This window comes from Medicago sativa, chromosome 1 (assembly GCF_051527215.1).
Source record: "Medicago sativa cultivar Bolivia chromosome 1, Bolivia_mono, whole genome shotgun sequence".
In the NCBI taxonomy this organism is placed as follows: Eukaryota; Viridiplantae; Streptophyta; class Magnoliopsida; order Fabales; family Fabaceae; genus Medicago; species Medicago sativa.
In genome coordinates, this window is record NC_140749.1 from 9,217,311 (window position 1) to 9,239,953 (window position 22,643).

Genomic DNA, 22,643 nt, shown 5'->3' on the forward strand with positions numbered 1-22,643 from the left:
ATCCATCCATAATCCATAATAAACATGTAAAGAATGTGTGAAGGAGGTATAACGTAAAATGAAACAAAAAGCATAACGTCAAATTAAAAGTTAATTGTGCCTTGTATTACTTGACCTTGTGTATTCTTTTTAATTGTTGATATCAACTGCTGTATTAATTCATTGTTGGTTTGTTCATGATATGCTATTCATTCATTTCAATCATAATGTATTAGTGGAAGCGATATTATAACACTAAAACAGCTACTGGTCAAGTGGTTAAAGTGCTTGGATGGACGCTATGGGTTGCAAGTTCAACTCCCTGCAGAGACTTTTTTCAGAAAGATTTTTTAAACCTATTTTTTAAACCACTTTTTTTCTAATTCAATCCTAATATCCTCCCAAGCGCCACTTTTTTTCTAAAATTTAACAGCTTGCTTAAAAAACCGGTCCGGTTCAGAAAACCGCCGAGTCATCGGTTTTCGCCGGTTCTGACCGGGTCAGACCGGTTCACACCGAGTTAACTGCACAACCGATCCAAAACCTAGACCGAACCGGTTAGGGGTCCGGTTCAATCGGTCCAACTGGCCGGTCCGGTCCGGTTTTCAAAACTATGTTTTAGATCATCTTACTATCTCTTTGAGGAGGCATGCCACTACACATGTCCCACAACTTCCCCTGCCCTTTTCACAAAGCAATGTACTTCTATTTTGGATCACCTTAATACAAACACTGCTCTTCTCTTTTTTAAAATTGTTCATTCCCTTACTTAATTATATCCTATTTGACTAATGCAACAGAAATCAGTTTGACTAATGCAATTTCCTTCAAGATAAGAACAAATCTTCGTATCAGCAAAAGCATTTAATGACACTGCACAAGTTGGTGTCTTCAGCACAGCAGAGAACCACGCTTGTGTCTTCAGCAGAGCAGAGAACCACGCATGCAGATGTTTTACGTACACCCGAATTTATACAAAGCATGTGGTAGCTACAAATAATTGGACATGAATACCAACGTGAAAAAGAATCCTGTACCATCAAAACCACAAATTTATTACCACGTGAATATTTTTATAATGAGATCTCACACATATCAAATAGAACTTCTTCATCTAAAATCTCACACAGAACTTCACCCAACATGTTACATAGTGGGAGCCAGCCCAAATTTTATGAATGTCAAATATTAAATAAAAAAAGTAAATTATATTTATATGTGTATTTGCAGTGAGTACAATAATAGAATCTAGGGTTTAGATTGTTTATGTGATACCTTGAGAGTGATATCAAGAGTGGTATATTTATAGCTCTTTGTGGGCTTGCTTCAGCATGACTCAAGTCTCAAGCAAGCTGGGCCTTAAGTCATTTTACCAAGCTCTAGATGCTTCTAGAAGCTGGTTAAGGCAACGCCTTTGGAAGGGCGCACCTAGGTCTCAGGAGCCCTACTGGAGGACGCCTAAGCCTTTCTAGAGGGCTTTTAGGCCCTTATGAATATATTGACCGTCCACAGCCCCCCAACAAGAGCTTTGGAACAAGGCAAAGTGATGAATCTACGAGGATTGGTCATAAATTATCTCATGTTGTCGAATGTTTGTGAAGGTGGTGTCCTTTGGAGTGTTACCAGAGCCCTCGTAGAAGGCGTTCTAGCCCTTAGGAACGTGTTGATAGTTCAATATGAATCTTATCTTAACAATTTTCGTTGTATATAAAACTATGTGATTAATTACTATTGACACAAATATTAAAACAAGAAGAAAAAATTATTTATCAAGTGATAATTTTTTTGTCTTTCCTACTTCTTCCACTTGTGCATGTTTGACAAAACCTTGAACTAAATCTTCGATAAAATCATTGTTATGATCCAAACCAATATTACTATATTGGTTTACTTAACTTGTGTTTTTTTTCTTTTTTGTGGTGGTCGGGGTTTGAACCCCAGACCTTGCATATATTATAGCTCACGAGGACCTTAACTTGTGCTTTTAGCACATTCATTAACATTTTCCTTCTATAATCATCTAATTTTGTTAAGGATTTCTTATTTTAAATTGTTTAAAACGTAGAAAGATAAAAAAAAAATTAGTATATATCAATGTAAAATAATTGTACAAAACATAGGATAATTACGGTCAACAAAACAATGTAGACAGTGAAGGTGTAAAGTAAAAGCAAAACATTGATCACCAGCTTCCTTGTGGAATGGAAACATATACTATGATGGATGATTTTGAAACTGAATCACCATTGTTTCCTCTATTGCCAATGATTTTGAAACATCAGAATCACCATTGAAACTAAATCACCATTGATTCCAAGCTTATTTTTATCAAATAAGACTTATAAATTAAAGACCCTGTAAGACCCTGTAACACCTAAGTATGACGTTAAAAATTTAAAGACTTAAGTCTGGTCTGCGGTCTGTCATAGACTTACTTTTTAAGTTTGAGTCAGGCCTTTTGAAAGTTTGATATGATCTACTTGCCTGTTTAAAAATCTATTTCTTCTTACATATTTAAATAAGTAATAAGATATAAGCTTAAATAGACTAGCGAACAAATAAATTAAATCAATGAGATTAAACTACCTTTTGATATTAGTCGTTTAAGGTTTGTGCACGATTATTAAGGAAATGATTAACTGTGTTGATTTCAATGGTAAAATTAGTTGCATTTACAAAAACACCCTTATTAGGCCTTTTGAAAGTTTGATATGATCTACTTGCCTGTTTAAAAATCTATTTCTTCTTACATATTTAAATAAGTAATAAGATATAAGCTTAAATAGACTAGCGAACAAATAAATTAAATCAATGAGATTAAACTACCTTTTGATATTAGTCGTTTAAGGTTTGTGCACGATTATTAAGGAAATGATTAACTGTGTTGATTTCAATGGTAAAATTAGTTGCATTTACAAAAACACCCTTATTAATTGTAGTTAGTGGAGTAGTTAAGTTGGATGAAATACAATAAGTAAGGGTATAATGGTGGAAAAAAAATAAATGCTGCATTAGTCGGCTATGTAATAAATCAACACACTCAAATATATCCTGGATAGCTATGAATCGGCTAGTGGTCAAGCAATAAATTATCAGAAGTCGGCTATCTCTTTTAGTCGGAATACTGACCCATCTTATCGTTCCACTATTACTTCATTGTTAGGGGTACATGAGGTAATCAGCCAAGGTAAATACTTGGGTCTTCCTTCTATGGTCGGAAGGAATAAAAAAGCTATATTTATATACCTAAAGGAGCGGATCTGGAAAAATATTCAGAATTGGAGCCAAAGACCACTTTCTAGAGCGGGAAAAGAGGTTTTAATCAAATCAGTTGCCTAAGCTATTCCTTCTTATTGCATGAGTGCTTTTCTTCTTCCTACCTCTTTTGGAGAAGAAATCGAAAGGATGTTGAACTCTTTTTACTGGGGTTCGAAGAAAAATGGAGCGCACGGTATCAATTGGCTCAAATGGGACAAGATGACAATCCGCAAAGACTATGGTGGCTTGAATTTCCGCGATCTCGAAGGTTTCAACCTTTCCATGTTGGGAAAGCAAGGATGGAAGCTTCTCACAAACTCTTCCTCTATTCTTACCAGAGTTCTCAAAGCTAAATATTTTCCTAGAAATGGATTTTTGGATGCCAAACTTGGTCATAGTCCAAGCTATACATGGAGGAGTATATGGAGCATCATTCCACTGTTAACACTTAGATATAGGTGGAGAATTGGAGACGGAAAAAGTATCAACGTATGGTCTGATCCGTGGATTAGAACTCGTAACAATATGAAGCCTACAACACCATCACTGTATCACCTCTCTCATTTGACGGTCTCACAACTCTTTGATCACCAACAAAATACTTGGGATCTTACCTTGTTGAACTCAATTATGAATACAGAAGATGTATCAGATATTTGTAAAATCCCTCTCTACTCCAGAGCTTTGTCTGATTCAGTTGTTTGGACATCTACGCCAAGTGGTTGTTATACTGTCAAATCAGCATATAAGTTATGCATATCTCTCACTGACCATGAATCTCTCCCCCGAGTTGATGGAAATTGGAAAGATGTCTGGTCGCTTCAATTACCACAAAAAATGAAGCACTTTTGTTGGCGCTTACTTAGACTATGTCTTCCAACTAGATTCAACCTTCATTGTCGAGGAGTTTCTTGCCCGACGACATGTGTACTATGTGATGACGCAGTAGAAGATAAGATCCACCTTTTCTTTGGCTGTGAACGCTCTCGAGACTGTTGGGTCGCCTTAAACTTATGGAGAAAAATTGAGCAAAAGTTGTTGTCATTTCATACTCTACCAGAGTTGTTTTTCTCAATTTTTGCAGGTTTATCTGAAATAGAAAAATCATGTTTTGTTGCACTTCTATGGAGCATATGGCGCTCTCGTAACGAGGTTCTTTGGGAGCATAAAACATTTAATGTTTCTACAACATGCAGGGCAGCAACCGATGTAGTCCAAGACTTCCGTTGGTGTACTCAAGCCATCCAACACTCTTAAGATCATACGTCTACACCACCACCTATAATATCTTGGGAGAAACCTGCCCCAAATTGGCTTAAGTGTAACGTGGATTGTGCCCTTTTCATAGACAAAGGTTGTTTTGGAGTTGGCATTTGTTTCCGTGATAGCTCGGGACATTTGGTTCAAGCATATACAGAGTGTTTTTCTTATACTATCCCGGTTATCGAATGTGAGGCTACAACTCTCCTCATTGCTATGAAGGTAGCTGTTGACAAAGGCTTTGAACGCGTTGTGTATGAGAGTGATAATCAATCCGTAGTTCATTATGTGCTTAGTGGTTGTATCTACGAAAATGAACTAGGTACTATTGTTACTAGTTGCAGGTCATATCTCTCTGCTCATGCTAGCTTTAAACTAGCTTTTATTTGTAGGCAAGCTAATAGTGCCGCTCACAATCTTGCTAGAGCGTCTGTATTTCAGTCTAGCCCAAGTATATTTCTCTCCCCTCCTCATTGTATTGACAATATTATTTTAAATGAAATGCTGTGAGTTTACTTTTCCTCAAAAAAAAAAAAATTTATTTTGAGAAAAAGAAAAAAATCCTAAAGAGACAATAATTGTGAGACGAAGGGAGTAATTATTTTTTAAAAATATCAAACTTTTTCAATTTCCAATGCACTAATTGCACTAACTTTCATAAAAGTTTATTTAAGTTATGAGAAATGTTAAAGAGTACCCTTAAGAAATTGGTTAAGAGTACAAACTTAGAAATGTTGTATTGAAAAATGGTGAAAAGTGATAGATTTGACTTTTTAAAAGTTAAAAAATTGTTGAATTCAATGCAAACTTATTATTTTTAGTTTCCTAAACTAGTGCCCTAATAAGGGCACTTGTTAGCATAACCTTTAAGTTATTTAACTAGTGTCCGGGAGCATTAGTTAACATTTTCCATTATTTAAATATGTATTGGCCCTTAGATCAATAACAAAACAAAAATTAAATTATCAACTAATAACAATCAACATCTAACTTTAAGAAATACTCCTTCCGTCTCAAAATAATAGTCGTTTATGGTCTGTGCATGATTTTTAAAGAAATGATTAATTGTGTTGATTTTAATGATAAAATTAGTATCATTGACTAAAATACACATATTAATTGTAGTTAGTGGAGTAGTTAAGTTGAATGAAATTCAATAAACAACGGTATAATAGTGAAAAATAATAATAAATGTTGTATTGTTATTCTAAAGTGATGATTATTTTGAAAGAGAAAAAAATGCTAAAGAGACAATTATTTTGAGACGGAGGGAGTACTAAATTAAGTGCCCTTGAGACAATTTCTTCAACAAAATAAAGTGTCCCTGAGACACTAGTTATTAAGAAAATAAATATAATAATTTTTTTTAAAACTTGTATAGTAAAACTTTTGAAAATGTAAAAAAAAAAAAAAATCAATACAATTTTTTCTTCTTCTTAATTAACGCTCTATAAGCATTGCTCCCTTCGTCCATATTAAGTGATACTGTTGATTTTATCACAAACATCAAAATATAACTTTAATCTTTTATATCTTTAATTATTTATCAGCAAAATTATAAAAATTTGATATTTTACGAATATTCATCAAGACAAATCAAGCAACATCCTAAATGATACTATTTATTTTTAAACTAGTCCATCGACCCGTGCTAACGTACGGGTCATATGGAAGGTAATATTTGACGGTAATAGGTAACAAAATAATTTAGATGAATGTCATGATTGTCATATAGTATTTCATAATATTAAGAATCATAGACGTTGGTACTGTACCATAACATAATTTTCCATGACATCGTCCTTGATACCGTAACGTAACATCATATGTTAAGTACAGGGAAGAAGCTAGGTACTAATGAAAAGGGACAGCCGCCACCCATGAAATATATAGGACCCCTATAGGACTCATGTGCATATTAACCGTTCACCACCCATGCTTTCATATCCACTTGGTTCACTTATACTAAATTTTATTTTTTTAATTAAAGGTCCACTCATGTTCTCTTTTTTCTTACCATCCACTCATATTATTTTATAATAATAAATATAGCATATTGAATTGATCAGTCTATTAAGTTTTATTCCTATTTTCAAGTAGAAGCCAACAACATTTGGGAAATTAGGGGTGATAGAGACACCCTAAATCATACATTCAAGAACAATTATATTCTAAAGTTGCAATTTCTAAAAATTTCAAGTACCACCACACCTCAAGATTTAGTAGCATATATATTTGTTATTGTTTATCTTGCAAACAAAGTAGGAGCAGGGAAACAAAATAGGAGGAAACTGTTATAGGATGGACTCCGTTTAGTAAAAACAAAGTAGCAACGATGAGTTGAAAATAAGAGCAACGATTATAGGATGAAACATTTAGCGTCCGGATTAACTTTAATAAATAAGAGATAAGATATCTCTCCGTTTGAAAATAAGATTTTGATTAAATTGATTAAATTAATTAAATTAAATAGGTTTAATTAAACAGGAGTAATACAACAAAAATAAGCGTAGAATTTAGGTTAAAATTAGGGCAACAGTTAGCGTCCAGGTTAACTTTAATAAATAAGAGATAAAAGATCTCTCCGTTTGAAAATAAGAATTTGATTAAATTAACTAAATTAAATAGGTTTAATTAAACAGGGGTAATACAGTAAAAATAAGCATAAAATTTAGGTTAAAATTAGGGCAACAGTTAGCGTCCAGGTTAACTTTAATAAATAAGAGATAAGAAGATAATAATAATAAGAAAAGGAGAAAGAGTAGGAAGCAGATAAGGTTAAACCAGAAAATAAGCATTAGGGTTAAAACAGTAAATCTATGCAATAGGTTTAGGTTAAAATTAGGGCTAAAATATTCACCATGGTTAACTTTTATATATAAGATGATATTAGTAAAAACGAATAGTTAAAGTATATTATATGATCAATACACAAGGTCAAATCAAGTCATTTAATATAGGAGAGAGCGATTAACATAACCCTTTCAATTATGTAATATCGACAACCCTAAGAGGCACCCATTAAACCCCCCGTTTTTTTTTTGTCTTGGATGAAGTGGTAATCTACTAAAAATAAACTCACACATAACTGTGAGATTCTGGGTTCAAACCCGGGTCACAACGTCCGGCCTTGCAATTTCGGCATTTGCCAGTTGAGTTAGGACTTCTGGACAAACCCTTTCAATTACTCCCCCCGGTCACATTTATAAGCAAAAAACAACTTTTTAGGTTCATTGAATGTCTAATGTATCCGGTCTATATATCGGTCAAATACATTAATCATTCAATGAACCTAAAAAGTTGTTTTTTGCTTATAAATGTGACCGGAGGGAGTATGTAATATCGACAACCCTAAAAGGCACCCATTAAACAACCTAGAATGAGGGTGGTGGGGTGTGTTAGTTGATGATTATACTGATAATTTCGGTTGCACAAGTGGGAAAAGCAAAGGAGCATTTAAGAGTAGTGTCTCTCTCTTTCTTGAACTCTCACACACGCCACACACATGTACAAAAGTCTACTCCATGTCCATTTGAGTTGGTTGGGTCAAGCAAACAAAACCAAACCAAGCCTCATATTTGTCATTTATGAAGATATTTTTACTGTTGAAACCCTCTCAGTCTCAGACCTTGTTTATAGTGCAATCTGCAAAAGCAGCAGCACTCATTTCTCCTCTCTATCCTCACATATCATCAGTTTAACGAGGTCTGATGACATGCCCTATCCACGTGTTGCATGTCTTTCTCTCTCTGTTGAGTTGAGTAAACAACACTTAACTCATTAAGAGACAGAGATACAGATACAGGTGTAGAGAGAGTGTTTTTCAGTGCGTCAAATAAAAAAAAAAAAGATTTGGTTGGAATTTGTGTTTGTCTTTCTTATTTTATTTTTTTATCTTAATTTTTGTCCACTTCCAAGTTTATTTATCTTTATGTGGTTTTTATTTTTTCAGTGTTTTATTCTAAATTTTAAACAACTCAGTTATCCTTTCTCAAACAATTTTAGAGATCTGCTGTTTTTTCTCTCCTCCTTTTGGCTATATGTTTCTATGATGTTTTATTCTATTAACAGGTATGTCTCTTTTCCTCAGATCTGATTCAATTATTAGTATTTTTCCCTTTTGCATTTCTGAAATCTTCTTTTGAATTATTCCTGTGAAGTTTCCATATCTGGGATGTTTTTAATTGTATATGTACTTGTTTTGGTATAAAAGAATTTCTTAATTTGGAACATAGAAATTGCCCTAAGAATTCCACATTAACCATGTTTCAACAAAGGGAGCTTCTACGGTGCAGTCAGGAAATTGGCTTTTTTGAAAAAGTTAATTTTGATCTTAATGTTTGATTCATTTTTAAATTGTTGATTACTGATTAATGATCAATAATAATTCATCTAGTAATGTTTGCAACATCTTGGACTTACATGTACTATTTTATCGTTGGCATCTTTAACATGCAAACATAGTTGATGATATTATGTGATAATCTTAAGTGTTACACTTTGTGGGGTGTTACACTTAAAACAAAGTAGGATAAAATTAGATTAAATGTAGTCTTGTTAATCTGATGAATTGATGATACTGTGGGGACTGAACTTTTGATGCCACCGTACAAATAGTGAGGTGTTAGTCACTACACTTTTGATTCTATAGTGTTAACTTCACCGGAAAAGTCATTCTCATGACTTCACCATAGAATTTTCCTTCAACAATAGTATTAAAATGAGTGATCTCTTCAGAAGTCGATACTTCTTTGTGTCTTTATCTCTTCAAATGAAAGAACTAGAGAGATTGATAAATGGAGAGAATCTTAACCCATAACATTTAGGCTGTTGTTGGGACACAGAAATTGACAGAAGAGAGTGAGCACAAAAAAGTCTTTAGTATATGATGTTTATACCATTACTTTTGTGTGCTCATGCTCTTCTGACAATTTTCAATGCTTGAAATAGTGTTGAAAATTTCTCAACTCAGCTTCATTTGTTCCAATAAAACCAAACCAAATCCACCATGTAGCCTCTAAGCAGGTTATCTTTTAATCCAACAGTAAAACAAAATCCTGTGAGTTGTTGCTTTGGTTACTTAATTATATATTTATATTGGTTATTATTCATGATTCAATTTCTATTATATCAGAGGAATAAGTTGTGCCTTGAGTTACTGTACAGATCCCAAGGGGCAACTTTTATGTTTCCTTTTTATTTTTGTACTCTCTAGGTAAGAGAGTGCATGGTATAAACATATCAATGTGTTTAAATGTAGGGCAATTTACCTATATCCATATTACAAAATTTTCTGTTAAATTGAAAACTAATATAATATAAATCATGTTTATAAAGTTTAATATTAATATGAAATCATTTGATATGTTAAATGAGATACATTAAACGAGTTAATTTTTATTATCTCATTGACATATCAAATGATTTAAATTAATATCAAATTTTATAGGCATGATCAATCTATATTATAACAGTTTTTAATCTGAGGAAGAATTTTAAAATACATATATGCGCTAAAGAATTATATGAGATGTTATAATATTAAATTTGACATCGGGGTGTCAATTATGCTAATTAGTACTTAGTAGCGTTCTTTGTCGTTCCCTCCCTTTTTTTTTATTTATATATATTCTCCCTCCATTTTTTGTCTCTACCTATATATCTTTCTAATTTCTACTTTAGATTTTTTTTATGAACACTTTTATTTGACACACACATTGTTGATGTTAATTTTGATGATGTCAGAAATAGTCATAGATTAAATGTCAAAATTTGTAGATATATATGATCTATGTCAAAGTAACTTTCCATTGTGGATTCAACAAGATTGAGTGGAACAAATAATAGTGAGAACCAAAACTAAATAGCCCAAGAAAATAGCGATTTAAACTAGAACAAACCTAGAACCAATGTGCAGAGATATCAAACAATCAATCGAAAGAACAAAAATAAAGAGAATAGAGGATTCACACCAAGTTTGTTTACGCAATTCAGCATGATGTGTTTGCGGGAGAGAGCAAATATCCAATTTACTATGAGCCTTTACTACAGATACAAAAGAGTTACAAAAAATTAGTTTCAAGAGTTGAAGATGAACAAACTCTTGAAACTAATTTCTTGTAACTCTTTTGTATCTATTGTAAAGGCTCATAGTAAATTGAATATTTGTTACAAGAAAACATATTTGTTACAAGAAGACATACTCGCCATAATTCTCCACCTTGAATTCAAATCAGTGGTAATGCTCAATATTTACCCATCAACCACTTGCTGCTCTCTTTGAATGCTGGAATTACCCTCTATAGCAAAACTGATCAAGTCCAAGAAATTCTTGCACCCTGCTATAGGCATCGACCTCCACTTCCATCCAACTACCCTTTGATCCTTAGGTAGTTCCACAAGTTTTTAAGTTTGATTCTTCTCCATGAATTCTTTTCCTCATTCACTTTCTTCTTCCGTGAACTCTTTTCCTCATTCATTTCCTATTGTCATTTCTAATTATCCTTGTTCTCGACCGCTTCCTTGAAGATATTCGATTTTGACTTGTATTTCCAGGACATATTTTCTATTTGTGTATTTCTTAAACAATGTCTTTAGAACACTTGTTAGCATGATCCTTCGATTTTGATTCTAGCACCCTCAACGAATAATGATTTTATTTCATGCATAACCATTGTGCCAACCACTTTTGCTCATGTACGATGATTCTAACTTGGTCCACACTTTTGTCGGTGTCTTCTCCCTCATGACTTCTCTCAATACTTTATCTCCATGGACCAAGATAATGGCAGTTCTTGCCTTATCTATCATCTCCGTCTTGTCTTCTTTGATTGAGTTATAGCGACTAACATTTTTGCCTCATCCTTCAAAGCACCTACACACATGTTGAATCAAGATTGTTTCCATCTTTACTTTCCACACACCGAAATCGTTGTTTCTCAAATTTCTCGATATCCCATTTAGTACCGATGGTGAATACTTAAAAGATTACATGGTGCCACTTGTTGTGAATTCAACAAGATAAAGCGAAACAAATAGCAAAGGAAATAAAGCTAAAAAGTCCAAGAAAATATAGATTCAAATTGGAACAAACCTATAACCTTTGTGTAGAGCAATTAAAACCAATCCAAAGAACAAAGATAAAGAGAGAAGAGGATTCACATCTAACTTTCTACATGACCCCAAATCCTATAGAAATCAGGAAATCGGAAAATAATTCATATATTGCATAGGGTTAGTTGTTTATCATCTTAAAGGGTCTTACATAATTATATTTTCAAATTAGTCTCTACATATATTAATTACTTCCCGATTTCCTATTTCTATACAATTTGGGGTCTTGTAGAAATATCAAATATGGTTAGTCTTTTGTATCAAGTTATTTATATTATCAATCATCTCAGAACATGTAATCATATTTCAAAAGTCTTTATTCTTTCTCTTCTCCTTTTATTCAACACTCATTACTTTGACTATAATATATACAGAAATATGCACATATATCAATAACCATGAAAAAATTTAACAACTAATTTTATGATCAAATGTTAGAATATCACATTTTGTTATCTAAAATTTATCCTTCGCTCCAGAGAAGTGAAACACTATACATATAGTACTAAGAAAACATTGAAAAGGATTACTCTTGTTACTATGTTTATTTAGTTTTTAATTATTTTCCTTGTTAATTAGGAAAATTTTGGACATGAATATCAATTTCTGGTTAATTTGACAGTGACACTATTATAACAACTAACTTTTGGCATGATGAGTTGTAAAGGGGAGTTAGTCTCCTTCAGGCATGATGTGCGAGTTCGTTCTCTATGGTTGCCTTCTCAAGATTTTTTGCAGTCCCCGTCCAACAATAGTGTTTGCAGGTGGTAAGGGGTTATTGGCGATTTTTAGATTGTGGAGAAGACTTTTTTGTTCGGGAGGAAGGTTTGGTGTCTTATTTCCATTGAGCTTTGAAGACCTTGAACCACTTTCATTTGAGTCTGACAATTGATATATGTTGGGTGAGTTCACATGACATCATGTTTTCTGTTTCCTCGGTTTATATTTCCTTATCCCTCATCTTTGTCTCCTTTAGATTTTTCTAAGGAAGGAGTTGCATTAGGTTCCAATGGAAGAGTGCATTACGTACTTGAATTAACTTATTTAGGAAAATTGTGTCGTATATTTGGGTCATTGGCTTGGGATGCAATTTGTGATGTTGGGTGAGTTATCTCAGTGCTAGTTATTCTTGAAGTGTGTATCTTTTAGTAAATAATGAAAAAGGGAGGTCAATGTTGTTGGGTTATGAGGGGAGCTCGAAGGATCATTCACATTGGGACCTAATGTGGGATTTCTAACTCACCTCAGACTTGGCACAACAATCAGCCATTCAAGTGTGAGTCATTTTATTCATCTGGTTATATGCTTTCCCTTAAGCGGAAGCTTTTTCGTCCACATTTACTTGCATGCACCTTCGTTGACGCCCAGCACATCAACGGACACGCCGCTTGAACACCCTTGGTAAGAAAGACTTTCGATACAAGGAACCGATCGAATTCTTGTCCAACCGTTGACTGTGATAACATTGTTCGGTCATGAGGGATCATCTATATTGGATCAAGAGCAACAACACAAGTGAGTTGGACACCACATCTTAACCTAAAACCTTAAGACATTGAGTTTATGGATACTCTCATTATCAATTGCTCAACACTCACTTTTAATCCAATGTGGGACTTCTAACTCACCTCATACTTGCCACGACATATGTTGTTATATTTTGGGCTAATTGAGAATTAAGGAATAGTTGTATTTGGGTCTTGCTCAATAATCCCCTTAATATGCTCAACCGGATTGTAACTCCCGATCGATTTTTTGTGTGTGTAAACCTCAATCGGGTCCTAACTTTCGATGAACATTTTTCTGAAAATTTGAGCAATTTAACGGACCTATTGAGCAATCATAGTTGTATTTTCTCTAATCAAGTTGTTCTAGTTGATAGCCTAGTCGAGAAAATGATGGTATTGTCTTGGAATTGGTTATTGGGCTTCATGAATGGTGTGATGATCCCTTTGATTGTTTCTAAGATAGTTCTTTTTCGTCCTCGTAAGCTTAGCTCAGCTGATAGGGATAATAAAAAAAGATAGTGTTGTATGTTAAGAACTTTGACTTGGAGTATCCTTAAGGACTGAAGTATCCCTCATACTCTTTTTGTTTTTTAATATTTGAAATATATTAACCAAATAATAAAAACTTATTTCTTATAAAATGTAAAATCTCTACTTGATACTAATTGCTCATGTACTCTATTAAAATAGTACTTACATTTTTATGCTTTGTCTGTGAGGCAGGAAGCATCAACTTTTAAGTTATTGAAAACATTATGTGTTCTAGTCCAACAAAATCATTGCTTGGTAAAATAATTCATGCAGCACCTTGTTCAATTTCCATAATCCTACTTAAACTACAAATGGTACGTATCATAGATAGTAATTTAATTGCTTATGCTAACAGTTGCCACAATATATTATATATGCAGCATCATCTCATCTATAATGATTCTGGATCTGAAATCTTTATTATAGTATTCTTCTTAATTTTTGTTGATCTATTTTTCAAATGTGATTGTGGACTTTTGTCATGATATAATGAAGATTCTTTTTTATTTTTTTTAGTGCTTCTTTATCCCTAGAATGTATCAGCCATTCTTTTCACATTTCTTTTGGTTGCCCTTTGTATACTTTGGATGATTGCAAGAGTTGTTTGTGATTGACAATACTAGTTATTTGGTTTAAATAATGTGCTCCATTCACCTTCATCAATCTTGAAATACTATTGCAGGAGTTGTTTTTGAAATACCATCTTTAGACTTAATTGCTGTTTTGGTTCTCTATTTTAGTTCTTTCACGAGATTGTTCCTCCTTTTTAAAATTCAGTTTTTTTATCCTTGCTCAGGTTTTGGACCCAAAAGCGCTGACCTGGCAAGTTTTCTAAAAGAACTTCCGGAGGATGATGATGGAGCCACGCGCAAGCTATTCAAGGTAATTCCATAATAAAAAGAACGTAAATGTTCCCACATGGTGATGTTGATTGATGCTATATTGACTAAAATCTGAGCTAATATCCACTATTAAACTGTATAAAAAAAAGTAATGTTGTTTAGAAGTAAATATTAACTTCAACAAATAGATTAGTTATAACATTTTCCCATCTTGATAAGAAGCTTTATACTGGGTTTTGATCTTCCAAAGTATTTGTGTTCAGTTTGTCTTCATAATTACTACATTGGTGGTATAGTTGCAAAAATTGGTGTTTTTTGCCTATGAGTGACCAACTTTCTTCGCTGAAAATGTTATCACTTGTAATGTTCACTTTAACAACTGTTGGATCAGCCAGATACTAGTTTATCTAGTACTTACCTTCTGCTAGAAGTAATAATCAGAAATTTTTTATATCCAACAAAACAACGACTATTAAGTACGTGTCATCTGATGATTGCACAATATGCGGAATACCACAATACAACATATGCCTTTATTCACTATCTACTTATGGAAAGTGAAACACGAAATTACATATTGATATTTGGCACGATTAGTTTTGGATTAAGTATATCTAACATCGAGGATAAACTTTATCTGTTGTCACACAATATATTGATGAAAAGTGATCACAGGAATCATAAAAACCTTGTATGTCTAGAATACTTGAATATTTGGTACTTAGAGAGAGCCTTCTACATTTGGAACATAGATAGATTCAAGGCTTCATCTACACAAAAGCTAGAATACTGCTGTGGCAAAAACTCTTATACATAGCTAGATTTTAAGAATTATATGCTCTCAATGGGTCTTTCTCTCATAATTAAGAGAAAGTTCATCTCTAATGATGAGGTTGACAATTTTTGTCAGTTAACTACACGAGACGATTATGCTGAATGTCCATGTAGAGAGAAAAGAGAAATAAGAAATGATTTAGTGAAACAAAGATACAATGAGAGAAAAGAAAAAGGCATGTTCATAAAGGATAAACATTCACAAAAGCCTTTAACAAGATGAGCGCAAATGCAAATCCTCTATGGTTTGGGTAGATCTTGTGATAAATCAATCAAGTACTCATTATATTCTCTATATAAGAAATAAATACTTGGATTGATACATGATTGAATTTGTGTTATCCTCGCTATGGAGAGTTAGAATCCTAGAATGACTTTGTGTCATAGCAGACATAATCACAAACTCAAACTTTTGTAATTGACGGGAAAGTGGATATAGCCTTTTATGAGGAATGGGTCATGAGGAATGCATAAGAGAGACTTCTATAGGTACCTTGAGAGGTATTGCTAATACTTAGGTTGGTTCGGCGAGACATGATCAAAAACACTTGAGTTGGTTCGGTGGGACCTGATTTTTGGTGGGACATGATCAAAATCATGTATGTTTGTTGATGCTTTGATAATCACACATGGTCTAATATGGCTTTGGTAAATAATAATACATTAATACCAAACATTTGAAGTGGAGGTTAATGACTTCTAATCAATTTGGTTATAGAGAATTAAGTCCTCGGTGAATGGGGCAAATCTCTCTTACGGGTAGGAATAGATGTAACATCCAGCTTGAGTTGTGAACTAATATAAAAAATTTCTTGTGATCTTCTCGCTTTATACCTTTGTATTTTCTTTTTGAGCTATGTTATTTACTGCGACAAAAAGCTTCACGAAAGCATTTCGAGAAAACCTTTGGCCAATTAAAATTTAGTGCTAGCGGAAGACATGGGTGTGGTGAGTGGATAACAAGCAGTTCAACAATAATACATCAACAACAACCAAGCCTTATCCCACTACGTGGGGTCGGCTACATGGATCAAATGACGCCATAGTGTTTTATTAAAAACCATATTTGGATCCAACTCATTGACCTCTAAATCTTTTCGAATGGTTTCTCTAATGGTTTTCTTAGGTCTTCATCTACCTCTTTTAACCTGACTCTCCTCCATTTGATCTACTCTTCTTACAACGGCATCTACGGGTCTTCTCTCTACATGTCCAAACCATCTAAGCCTATTTTCTACCAACTTTTCTACTATAGGTGCTACCCTCACTCTCTCTCTAATGGTGTCATTCCTAATCCTATCATGTCTAGTCTTACCACTCATCCAACGCAACATCCTCATCTCCGCTACGCTTACTTTACTCTCATGTTGGCTCTTAACCGTCCAACACTCCGTACCAAACAACATTGCCGGTCTGACTGTTGTCCGATAGAACTTTCCTTTCAGCTTAAGTGGTACTTTCTTATTGCACAAAACACCTGAGGCTCTTCTCCATTTCAACCACCCAGCTTGAATATGATGATGTACATCAGCTTCTATTTCTCCGTCATTTTGTACTATATATGGACCCAAGATATCTAAACCGTGTAACTTGGAGTATGATATGATCTCCAACTTTCACCTCCAAGGTAGACCCACTTCTCCTTTTGCTGAAGTTACATTCCATATACTCCGTCTTGCTTCTACTCAGGCGGAAGCCATACGCTTCTAAGGCTTGCCTCCAAGTCTCTAGCCTCCCGTTTAACTCCTCCCTCGACTCACCAAGCAAGACTACATCATCTGCAAAAAGCATACATCTCGGTGCTAACTCTTGGATGTGTTCCGTCAGTACATCCAAAACTAAAGTAAAAAGATAAGGGCTTAGGGTTGACCCTTGGTGCAGTCCTATTGTTATGGGAAAATCTACGGTATCCCCATCCTGCGTCCTCACACTAGTCGAAGTCCCCTCATACATATCCTGGATAGCTCTAATATAGGCAATCCTCACCCCTTTCTTCTCCAGGGCTTTCCACAAAATCTCTCTAGGTACTCTATCATACGCCTTCTCCAAATCAATGAAAACTAAGTGTAAGTCTTTTTTATCCGTCCGATATCGCTCCATCACGCGTCGAAGTAAGTAGATCGCTTCCATAGTCGACCTCTCGGGCATAAAACCAAATTGGTTATCCGTAACATGAGTCTCTTTTCTTAATCTTCGCTCAATTACCCTTTCCCATAACTTCATGGTATGACTCATTAGCTTAATTCCCCTATAATTCGCGCAATGTTGTATATCCCCCTTGTTCTTATAGATTGGAATTAAGGTGCTTCTTCTCCACTCGTCTGGCATTTTCTTCGTCCTCATAATCTCGTTGAAAAGTTTTGCGAGCCACACAATTCCTCTATCGCCAAGACTTTTCTACACTTCGATGGGTATGTTGTCCGGCCAAACTGCCTTGCCATTACTCATCCTTTTCAACGCTTCTTTCACCTCATGCTCCTGAATCCGACGATAATAGTTATAGTTCCAGTCCTCCTCTCTGATGTCTAACCTGTTAGAGAATATTTCACATGTGTAGTGAAACTTTCACTGGCCTATTTTTCACTAACAATAGTATTTCTCTTTCTTTTTTGTCTTAACCCTTTAATTCTTAGGAGAGTGTGGCCCTAATAATCTGGAGTGTGACTGTGAGATAAATATAGTCCGATCAAAAATTGTTTCATACAAAAATTAAACTCAAGTTCTTCTAAATGATTTGTTCTTTGGTGAAGTTTAATACGCAACCACTTAAGTCCAATTGTTAGGTTGTCTATACCATTTCTTTCTTTCCATACATCTATCATAACAAAAAATGTGCTCTCGTATAAGAGAAAGGTTTGACAATTCAATAAATTCATTAGTTAATGGTACGTGATCCGATTCGTGTTGACGATCGATTCATTCGCCAAACTTTAGACCCATGCTTAATTGTTAGAATTGATTAGGGTTGGACCCACTTTGTGGATCGTTTTTTGTTTTTGCCCATTAGGGTTGTTGACAGGGTCACGTTTTATGTCCTCCCAGTTTTTATGTAATTTTTCCTTTTTTTAATAATATTTATGAGCAATTGGCAACTGATGAGAATAGTGTCCAACCTAGTTAGACACTATTCTTTTTTATGTCATTTTGCTCTTGGCTTATCAAAAAAAATAAATTCATTAGTAATTATTAGTTTTTGACACTAAAATTACTACTAATCATTCTTCTCAAGAAAAATTATTACTAATTATTGATTAACATTTTAAATTAATCTCATTGAAAAGTGGATAATTTTAGTCGGAATTGTTATCCCTATTTACAATTGTTGTAGAGATTAATCTTTCGAGTCAGATAGAACCAAAGTGCCGTAAAACTCTACATAATTATTTTAATTTTAAAGAGGTGAAGTGAAAATCTTAGAAAATTCTGTCTAAAAAAAATAATATTTGTTTTGAAATATATTAGCAATATATTGTTTATATATTTTTGAGCACAATTTTAAAATATTTGTTTTGAAATTAATTTAGTACAATTCCATCACTTTATAAACCCTCTAACCTTCCCTTACAACCAAACCAAACCAAACCCTACCGCTTGCAACCAACAAAAAACCCTAGTGTTTCTCTCTGCTCTAGTTCTCTTCTTCCTTCAAGGTAACCTTCCTATTTCGTTTGTTATCGTTCGGTACATTCTTATCTTCGATTCATAGCTTATTCATATAGTTGATTTTACTTCTGTTATTACTTAATAACATAATTTCATTCATCATAGTATTTTATTCTGTTTCTGGTTTTACTTTTCGGTTTGAAGCTATCTTGTGTTTATGTACATGTTAAATCGCAATTCTGAATCCAAATTATGTATTGATCGTTTTTTGTTTATGAATCCGTAATTTTTTGTTTGTTATGATGACATTGTTTTTTTCATCTAGGGTTTTGTATGTCCATGTATACTTAACATACATGAACATGTGATGATGTGAATATCGATGTTCTTTTTGGAGTAAACCACCAAATTCGTCGAATTTTAAAGAAGTCGCGGACTCTATCCAGCTGACTCTGTTAAATTTTACTCATATTAGTCTTAAAGCGTATTAGGGACTAAATTGATAGTAAGTGGTTAAACATAGTGTTTTAATTGATAATAAGTTGCTAAAATATAGGAAGGTGACTGATAGTAGATGGTTAAATATTGGGACCAACATGATAGTTTAATAGAGTCATGATCTTTTTGAAATATTCGTAATCTCATGAAACTATTTGAGAGCGCCCTACAAAGTAAAGTTAGGGACTAATTTGGTGGTTTATTCTTCGTGTTTGTTTTTGTATCATGTTGTGTTTGATCGATCTGCTGAAACACTTGGTGACTATGCCCTACAAACTTGATATTGAATTATTGACTTGAATTGTTTTCTTGGGCACATACATGTATTGTTTTCTTTGTTCAATTGGCAAGACTTTTTGTTGATAGTAGAATTTCTTTTTTTCTTTTTATTTTCTTTTTCCTTTGGTATCGTACTTATGTATTGTTTTCTTTGTTGAATTGGCAGATCTTTTTGTGGTTTTAAGCTTTTAAGGACAAATGGGTAAGGAAAAGGTTCACATTAACATTGTTGTCATTGGCCATGTCGACTCCGGGAAGTCAACCACCACTGGTCACTTGATCTACAAGCTTGGAGGTATTGACAAGCGTGTGATTGAGAGGTTTGAGAAAGAAGCTGCTGAGATGAACAAGCGTTCATTCAAGTATGCTTGGGTGCTCGACAAGCTCAAAGCTGAACGTGAAAGAGGTATCACAATTGACATTGCTCTGTGGAAGTTTGAGACTACTAAGTACTACTGCACTGTCATTGATGCCCCTGGACACAGGGATTTCATTAAGAACATGATTACTGGAACATCTCAAGCTGATTGCGCTGTTCTGATCATTGATTCCACTACTGGTGGTTTTGAAGCCGGTATTTCAAAGGATGGTCAGACCCGTGAACATGCTCTCCTTGCTTTCACTCTTGGTGTGAAGCAAATGATTTGTTGCTGCAACAAGGTATTTGAACGTTTTAGCCCTTTGAAGGTGCCTCTGATTATTATTGTAATTACTTTATTTATACAAGTTCTTATTGTTTTTTGCTATCTTGAACAGATGGATGCCACTACACCAAAGTACTCGAAGGGTAGGTATGATGAAATTGTGAAGGAAGTTTCATCCTATTTGAAGAAGGTTGGCTATAACCCAGACAAAATTCCATTTGTTCCCATCTCTGGTTTTGAGGGAGATAACATGATTGAGCGCTCTACAAATCTTGACTGGTACAAGGGTCCTACCCTTCTTGAGGCTCTTGACCAAATCAACGAGCCTAAGAGGCCATCAGACAAGCCGCTCCGACTACCACTTCAGGATGTCTACAAGATTGGAGGAATTGGGACTGTGCCTGTGGGGCGTGTCGAGACTGGTGTCATAAAACCTGGAATGGTTGTCACTTTTGCCCCTACTGGACTGACAACTGAAGTCAAGTCTGTGGAAATGCATCATGAAGCTCTCACTGAGGCTCTTCCCGGTGACAATGTGGGATTTAATGTTAAGAACGTTGCTGTTAAGGATCTCAAGCGTGGTTATGTTGCCTCAAACTCCAAGGATGACCCTGCCAAGGAGGCCGCTAACTTTACTTCTCAAGTGATCATCATGAATCACCCTGGCCAGATTGGAAATGGCTATGCCCCTGTTCTTGACTGCCACACCTCCCACATTGCTGTCAAATTTGCTGAGCTTGTTACTAAGATTGACAGGCGTTCTGGAAAGGAGATTGAGAAGGAGCCCAAATTCTTGAAGAATGGTGATGCTGGTATTATTAAGATGATTCCCACCAAGCCCATGGTGGTTGAGACTTTCTCTGAGTATCCTCCACTTGGCCGTTTTGCTGTCAGGGATATGCGTCAAACTGTGGCTGTTGGTGTTATCAAGGCTGTGGAGAAGAAGGATCCCAGCGGAGGACTTAATAAAACAAAGTCAGCATTGAAGAAGAAGTGAACCGTGCAGGAAGATGTATCCAAGGAAGTCTATTATGGTGATTACAATAAATGGTTTGGTCTATGTAGTACTTTTATTTTTTGTCTTGTTAACTTGTTTTTCGGATTAAGTGTCAAGTCTGCACCGTCATCTCGCAACTTTTGTTCCCAGAACTGGGTTCTTGATCGACGGTGGCAGGGCTTTTTCTTTTTCGTGTTTATGCTTTAACTTGTCTTCTGTTAGAACTATTTGATTTTGTTTGCAGCTAGTTGCTGATTTGGTTCTGGATTATCAACTCCATGTGTTTTTTAGTCTATGTTGTTTGTTTTAAATTGTTGGGTGCATTTATCATCGTGTTGATATTTCGTCATATCGACCTGAAATCGTGAAAGTGAGCCTACATATGGTATTTACGCGAAAGTGAGCCTACATATGGTATTTACACGAAAGTGAGCTTACAATTGTGAGCTTGTTTTCTGATTTTTATTTAAATTTGTTTTCGCTGTTTAGAAAAACCTTCAAGTCATGTTACATCATCTATATACTCACACATATCCAACTGATAAAATGGACCAAAAGTTGATCAAATTTGAAGGGTGTGCACTATTTTTTCAGCATGCATGCTGCTATGGTAAAAACAAAATATAAGCTGTGTTGAGCATTGCATTTTCAGCTTACAGTTTTTTACTTTCATACTGATGTGTTGAGCATTGCATTTTCAGCTTACAGTTTATTACTTTCATACTGATATTTCTGAGTATGTATGTACACAATTTTGGACAAGAGTTTAAAGAAAATTCGAGAATTATGTGTATAAATTTTAAAATTCATATTAAAAAGCATATAATGATCAAACTCATTATCACTTGAATCCACATTCTACACCAAGAGGACCACATCTGAACTGGAGTGCTATTAGAGTTTCTCCAGAAACACCTATATTGGACAGTGTGGAATGTAGAAGGGGACCACCCAAACTCTTTGATGAATAGACAGCAGGAACAAGCAATGGCTGCAATTAACAATATCCATTGCCATCAAATACCAATAAGAGTCTCTATCTCAAAATAAAAAATACCAACCAATAAGAATCTTTCATTAAATGAAATATTGTCCAAACATCTTTTTATAAATGAAAATAATCTTCACCTTATTAGTCAATTTTATAAGAGTTGAGTTAGCATCAATCCAAATTTTAAAATATACTTCATCCACCCGGTTATCATTATACATAAATATTCTCTTTTCATATTAAATAATTGAAGTATTTGATTTATAATAATCTATATACATCAGTTATTCAATTAACTTAAAAAAA

At 34.4% G+C, this 22,643-nt stretch overlaps 1 protein-coding gene across 8 annotated transcripts; it reads left to right on the forward strand.

Moving 5' to 3' along the window:
* The first annotated feature begins 8,041 nt into the window (after nucleotides 1-8,041).
* On the forward strand, nucleotides 8,042-21,657 carry LOC146952403 (elongation factor 1-alpha-like). Of its 8 annotated transcripts, XM_085701524.1 has the most exons (7): nucleotides 8,043-8,568; nucleotides 12,278-12,512; nucleotides 12,587-13,125; nucleotides 13,842-13,963; nucleotides 14,446-14,531; nucleotides 19,872-20,365; nucleotides 20,462-21,657. In XM_085701524.1, exons 6-7 carry the CDS (start codon nucleotides 19,904-19,906, stop codon nucleotides 21,344-21,346), a joined length of 1,347 nt encoding a protein of 448 aa, XP_085557650.1. In that variant the 5' UTR covers nucleotides 8,043-8,568; nucleotides 12,278-12,512; nucleotides 12,587-13,125; nucleotides 13,842-13,963; nucleotides 14,446-14,531; nucleotides 19,872-19,903; the 3' UTR covers nucleotides 21,347-21,657. The 8 variants fall into 8 exon arrangements, with proteins under 8 accessions (XP_085557658.1, XP_085557650.1, XP_085557638.1 ...); XM_085701512.1 differs by lacking the exon at nucleotides 12,587-13,125; XM_085701519.1 differs by lacking the exon at nucleotides 8,043-8,568 and having other exon boundaries at nucleotides 10,699-12,512.
* The last annotated feature ends 986 nt before the right edge of the window (nucleotides 21,658-22,643 follow it).

Coding starts and splice junctions, on each gene's coding strand:
- LOC146952403 (XM_085701532.1), top strand. CDS start 19,904: ATGGGTAAGGAAAAGGTTCACATTAACATTGTTGTCATTGGCCATGTC. Junction 20,366..20,461: donor TGATTTGTTGCTGCAACAAG/GTATTTGAACGT, acceptor TATCTTGAACAG/ATGGATGCCACTACACCAAA.